Raw genomic sequence first — 6,417 nt, forward strand, 5'->3', positions numbered from 1 at the left:
TCTGTCTCACAGCTTTGCAACCTCTTCCCCACTCAGAAATCTGCCATGCATTGTGAGGCTGTGGGCAGCAGCACCTCACTCATGTGGAGTAGATCCTGCCTAGGTCCCCCCAACAGCATCTCTAAGAGGCCTGTTACACTGGCCGAGCTAGGGCTTCCCCTCCAGGCAGCCCTGCTCCCATAAGGAGGACTGGAGTCCAGAGCTCAGGGGCGTGTCTCAAGATTCCCTCCAGGAGAACTAAAACCCACACTGCCTGCCTAACTTTCTGTTTCACCTTGTTAAAACACCTGTTGGGGCAGTGTCGCTGTACAGTGCGTTAAGCCTCTGCTTGCAATACTGCCATCCCACTTCAGAGTCTGTCTGCTCTGCTCCCTGCTGAGGTACCTGGGAAAATCCTAGAAGGATGGCCCAAGTACTCAGGCCCCTTCCCACCTCCCATGTGGGAAATCCAGACAGAGTTCCTGGCTCCTGGTTCCAGCTGGTCCAACCCAACTTGAGAACCAGTTAACGCGCCAGTCAATCCCCACCAAGCCCTGGCGCCCACACAAACCACCTGCATTTTGGCAGTTCTCTCCTATCAGCACCGTGTTACTTAACCTTTCCACGCCTTGCTGTCCTCCCTGCTCCCTCCCCCGAGGGCGTTCCGCGTTGTAGCACAAAGTGGACCCTGAAAATGAGATTTGCTGAGCACTTTGGGTGGCAGAGAAGCGGCCCTTATGAAGCAGACGCTTTCCACACTTAAGTGAGAACTTTGAGCTGTCCCTTGCGCGTCCTCACTCCCAGCACATATTGCCCACAAAGGAGCCCCGAGTCAACGCTCACTGCTTACTGATCACCCGTGACACTTCTCCCAGCGGGCCAGGCTGCAGCAGGTTGCAGCCCAAACACTTGCAGCAATCCCAGGCACAAGGCAGGAATGCCCCGCCGCTGGCAGCCTTGGCGAGCCCATGAAGATCATTACTGCACGTCTGTGCACACCATCAGGACTAAGTCACAACACAGAACCAGTTCGAGCCTTCTCCACACTCTTGCCTACAACAGGGCCAAGCCACAAACCACAGCTCCCTTCCCCAAAGAGGGTGGCACACTTTAAACACCCCAGCGTCGCCGCAACCCACTCCAGCAAGCCTGGGCCAGCCTTCTGGAACACTACCCACAGGGAGCGAGCTTTCTGCAGGCGGGCAGTCTCGAACCCGGGGGCAAGAATTCTCTCCCAAGGGGAGGTGGGGATGGGGGAAGACTGGGCGACGCTGGCGGGCTCCGCGTTGCCCGCAGGGTGGCACCTGAAGCAGATAAGGCGAGGTGCACGACCTCTGCTCCACAGCGCCAGGCAAGCTCGTCTAAAATAAAAAGGTCTCTGTCAACACACTGGGTTTGCTCGCCCGGTAATCCACCACCCCCGCCCCCAGCCCCGCGTGCGCGACCCCGCGCAGCTGTTTTTAATCCCCACTTTTTCTCCTGGGCGTTCCGGGGCTCGGAGCTGACCAGACGCGGAGCCACTTAGAGTCTCCTCCTCCCACTGCCAGGCTCAGTCCTCCCTCCGCCGTCTCCTCTTTCTCCGCCTGCGTCCCCCCGGGGGGCAGAGTGTGGGAAGAACGAATTTCCGCCCCGTTTGCTTGCTGCGCGCCGACTAGGGTCCCTTCCGGAGGCATCCGGTGCGGGCCCCCGAAGGCTGTTCCGCTGCGGGCCGAGCCCGGGAGCGGAGAGGCGCGGGCGGCGGGGGCCCGCGGAGTCGCCCGGACTCCGCAGCCAAGCCGCGCCCCCGAGGAGCGCTTGGAAGGGCTCCCGCCTGCAGCTGGGGAATCCGCTGGGCGGGGAGAATCCGCGCCAGGGAATCCAGCTCTCCGGACTCCTTTGCAAACACAAAGCGCCGGGTCTGGCGGCCTTCCCCTCCAGCCCTCCCCCTACACACACCCGAAGAAGCAGTTTTGTGCTAGAAATGCAACAAGTAGTACCCGGGGCTCCCCGGGCGCCTTGCGCCGCCTGACTTGGCTGCGTGAAGCCCGCCCGCAGAGACCCGGGGCCCGGCCTCCGGACAAAGGGCGGAGGAGGGGCTGGACGGGGCGCACTGTGCAGTCCGAAAAAGCCCTTTCAGCGATCCTGGGCCGGCCGAAGGGAATGCAGAGGAGACACAGAGCCGGCGGGCCCAGACGACGATCCGGCCGCAGCACGCAGGGCGGGCGGCGATGGAGGTTGCCCGCGCCGCGCGCTTTCTGCTCGCGGTGTGCGTCTGCCTGGCGCTGCTGCCGCGGGCCGCGCCCGTGTGTCCGGAGCGCTGCGACTGCCAGCACTCCCAGCACCTCCTGTGCACCAACCGGGGACTGCGCGCCGTGCCCAAGACCAGCTCGCTGCCGAGCCCCCAGGACGTGCTCACCTACAGCCTCGGCGGCAACTTCATAACCAACATCAGCGCCTTCGACTTCCATCGCCTGGGGCAGCTCAGGCGCTTGGACCTGCAGTACAACCAGATCCGCTCCCTGCACCCAAAGACCTTCGAGAAGCTCTCGCGGCTGGAGGAGCTCTACCTGGGCAACAACCTCCTGCAGGCGCTCGCCCCGGGCACGCTGGCGCCGCTGCGCAAGCTCAGGATCCTCTACGTCAACGGCAACGAGATCGGCCGCCTGAGCCGCGGCTCCTTCGAGGGCCTCGAGAGTCTGGTCAAGCTGCGGCTGGACGGTAACGCTCTCGGAGCGCTACCCGACGCCGTCTTCGCCCCGCTGGGCAATCTGCTCTACCTGCACCTGGAAGCCAACCGCATCCGCGTGCTGGGCAAGAACGCCTTCGCGCAGCTGGGCAAGCTGCGCTTCCTCAACCTCTCCGCCAACGAGCTGCAGCCCTCGCTGCGCCACGCTGCCACCTTCGCGCCACTGCGCTCGCTCACCACCCTCATCCTCTCAGCCAACGGTCTGCAGCACCTGGGCCCCCGCGTGTTCCAGCACCTGCCCCGCCTCGGGCTGCTCTCGCTCCGGGACAACCAACTCACACACCTGGCGCCAGACGCCTTCTGGGGCTTGGACGCCCTGCGCGAATTGCGCCTAGAGGGCAACCGCCTGAGCCAGCTGCCTGTGGCGCTGCTGGACCCTCTGCGCAGCCTAGAGGCCCTGGACCTGAGCCACAATGAGCTGTCCGCGCTGCATCCCGCCACCTTCGGCCACCTGGGTCGCCTGCGCGAGCTCAGCCTGCGCGACAACGCACTCAGCGCCCTCTCGGGCGACATCTTCGCCGCCAGCCCGGCCCTCTACCGTCTGGATCTGGACGGCAACGGCTGGACTTGCGACTGCCGCCTGCGGGGCCTCAAGCGCTGGATGGGTGACTGGCACTCGCAGGGCCGGCTGCTCACCGTCTTCGTGCAGTGCCGCCACCCGCCAGCCCTGCGGGGCAAGTATTTGGATTACTTGGATGACCAGCAGCTGCAGAACGGGTCTTGCGCGCTGCCCCTGCCCTCGGCGGCTTCCCCGACCGCCTCCCGGCTCCCAGCCACAGCCGCGGGGCAGGAACCGACGCCCTCTGCAGGGAGTCTCACCGAGATGCTGCCACCGCAGCCCCAGCAGCGAGGGCGGCTTTTAGCCGGCCTGGCCTCGGACGTGGCCGCCAGGGAGCTGGCGAGCAACCGCAGCGCTCTACGCATGAGCCGCCGGGGCCCGATCCTCCAGCGGCCGGGCCCCTCTACCGTCTCGGGCTCCGCGCCACGCGTGCTACAGGACCCGCAGGAGAAGCCCGAGCGGGGCGACCCCGCCCGTGCATTGCCCACCGCGACGACCTTGCCGGCTGGCTACCCCCGGCAGCACACGGCGAAGCAGCAGCGCCTGGCTGCCGGCCAGTCGGAGCTCCCTCCGCTGGTGTCCGACCCGTGCGACTTCAACAAGTTCATCCTATGCAACCTGACGGTGGAGGCGGTGGGCGCAGACAGCGCCTCGGTGCGCTGGGCCGTGCGCGACCACCGTAGCCCCCGGCCACTGGGCGGCGCGCGCTTCCGCCTGCTCTTCGACCGCTTCGGCCAGCAGCCCAAATTCCACCGCTTCGTCTACCTGCCCGAGCGCAGCGACTCGGCCACGCTGCGCGAGCTGCGCGGGGACACGCCGTACCTGGTGTGCGTGGAGGGCGTGCTCGGAGGCCGGGTCTGCCCCGTGGCTCCCAGGGACCACTGCGCGGGGCTGGTTACCTTGCCCGAGAGCGGGAGCCGCAGTGGGGCCAGCGGCAGCGTGGACTACCAACTGCTGACCTTGGGCCTGCTGGCAGTCAATGCGCTGCTGGTGCTCCTGGCCCTGGCGACCTGGGCATCGCGCTGGCTGCGGAGGAAGCTGCGGGCCCGGCGGAAAGGCGGGGCGCCGGTGCACGTGCGCCACATGTACTCCACACGCCGACCACTGCGCTCCATGGGCACCGGCGTGTCGGCCGACTTCTCGGGCTTCCAGTCGCACCGGCCACGCGCCACCGTGTGCGCGCTCAGCGAGGCCGACCTCATCGAGTTCCCCTGTGATCGCTTCATGGACAGCGTGGGTGCGGGAGCTAGCGGCAGCCTGAGACGGGAAGACCACTTGCTGCAGCGTTTTGCTGACTAGGGCCTGGCCTAGGAGGCCTTGGGCAGGCCACGTTCTTGGCCTCAAGCAGCCAGCTCTGAGGAGAGCACCCTCCTTGATTAGAACTTGTCCTACCTTAGCAGCGCCCACCCCAGTGCACTGAACTGAGAGGCCTGGGGGGACAGTGAGGGTTCATGTGGGTTACTGCCCCCTAGACCCTCAGCGGGCCAACTACGAGGCTGGAATGTGATGGTCAAGGCCAGGAATAGAAGGCAAATGGACAGTGAGATGGGGCGACCCTGATGAGGGATGCTTTGGCAGCGTGTTGGGATGGGCCCTGGCACTGTCTCCTTTGGGGTAGAAAGTGGTGCTTGTGTCCCCGAAAGATTTTTGTTTGCTGGGTAGACACCAGGGGAGTTTTGTTTCTAAGGGAACAAGAACTTAGTACCGTTGCAGCAGAGTATGGCCAGTGACCCTGCCACGGTCTGGGGGGGGGGGGGTCTCTGCCAAGAGGGGCAATGAACAGGTGGCATAGTATAAGGCACCTGCCAGGGAAGTCGCTCTCTGTGTAGACTCGATGGATAGAGCATTCGGGACATCTTAACCTTTAAGTAATAAGACAGTCACAATGTGAAGCGCGTTGACATTTAACCAACTGACCAGTACACCCCAGGACTCACTCAGCCAGCCTAGACTGTCCATTCTGTCCTCACACAGGGCAAGGATCCTGGCAGACCCCAAAGATGGCTACGGCGGCAGACTCCCAGTGGGGCTGGCTCCGGTGGCTTTTAACATTGCTGTGTAAGAACCTGTGGAGGGGAAAGGCAATTTCAGGTTTGATCAGCCCGGGGAGAGGTAACTGGTGACCCAGAGGGCGGGCCAGCGTTCCAAGGCACTCAGCCCATCTCTGTAGTTGATGTAATAGCCTCCTCAAGGCATCATTGCTGGTCTCCCTGCTCGGAATTGTGCAGATAAGTGACAAGGGTCATTTCCTCCTAGGGAAGTGAGAGATGGCAGTGGGTTGATCTGCTCTGCTGAACCTCCTTAGCCTCTTTACAGGAAATGCACCATGAGGAACCAATCATGAGAAACCAATGTGAATGCAGGTGCATCCCGCGCCACTGTTACTGCTTAAACCAGATGGGTCCTGGCACCTCACTGTGAAAGAATCATGTGCTTTGCGGGTGAATCCCTCCAGCTGCCCAGTGTTCTCTGTGTTACATCTGTTCATTAACAGCTACAGTATTTTCCAGTATTTTTGCTTTAAGCTTAGGGGTTGGCTCTTTTGTGTGTTGAGTTTTTTGTTTGGTTTGTTTTTTCTGTTTGGAGCACTTGTCTCCCCTGATATATATATTTATGTTTATCCCTGGATGTAGTGGTTTGGTTTACATTAAGAGGTGTGTTTGTGTGTGTGGTCTAAAACATGGGTTCCTAAGAGGACACAGGCTGAGGTTACAGCCACGCCGATTATGGGTCTGTTGGCAGTGTCGCCCAGTGATGTGAAGGCAAACAGTGACTCTTCTGTGCAGGAGCTCCCAGGAAAGCCTTCCCAGTCGGGGGAACTTCAAGCCTGCACACTCTCTTTCTCTTTGGCCTACTTTGAGCTGTGCCTGCCTTTGTCCCAGCAGCCAAGCAGGGGACCCAGGGCTCTCCATGAACTGGTGTTTGTTCCTCTCCAGATGAGCAAACGTCCTGAGCCCTTCCACGACAGCTGCTCTTCCCGCAGTCTTATCTGCAGGGCCAAAACTTAATAAGCCACAGGAAATAGACTGTCTTTGTTTGCTGCCAGAGCTTGTTTTCAGATTCAAGACAGATATCTGTCCAGGTCTCTTTGTCAACCCACGGCTGTCTGGCACCTCTCCTGTTTCTGGCTGTTCCCATTGGCAGAGCAATTGGC

General features: G+C 62.1%; 1 protein-coding gene across 1 annotated transcript; it reads left to right on the forward strand.

Annotated features, from left to right (window-relative positions):
• Nucleotides 1–2,186: 2,186 nt before the first annotated feature.
• TRIL (TLR4 interactor with leucine rich repeats) lies at nt 2,187–4,562 on the forward strand. The gene has a single exon (XM_040964487.1). It carries the CDS (start codon nt 2,187–2,189, stop codon nt 4,560–4,562), a length of 2,376 nt encoding a protein of 791 aa, XP_040820421.1.
• Nucleotides 4,563–6,417: the final 1,855 nt, after the last annotated feature.

This window comes from Ochotona curzoniae, unplaced genomic scaffold, assembly GCF_017591425.1.
Source record: "Ochotona curzoniae isolate NIBS_2020 unplaced genomic scaffold, NIBS_Ocur_1.0 scaffold_3835, whole genome shotgun sequence".
Taxonomy (NCBI): domain Eukaryota; kingdom Metazoa; phylum Chordata; class Mammalia; order Lagomorpha; family Ochotonidae; genus Ochotona; species Ochotona curzoniae.

Excerpts from the sequence above, each read along its gene's own strand:
- TRIL (XM_040964487.1), top strand. The coding sequence starts at position 2,187 with ATGGAGGTTGCCCGCGCCGCGCGCTTTCTGCTCGCGGTGTGCGTCTGC.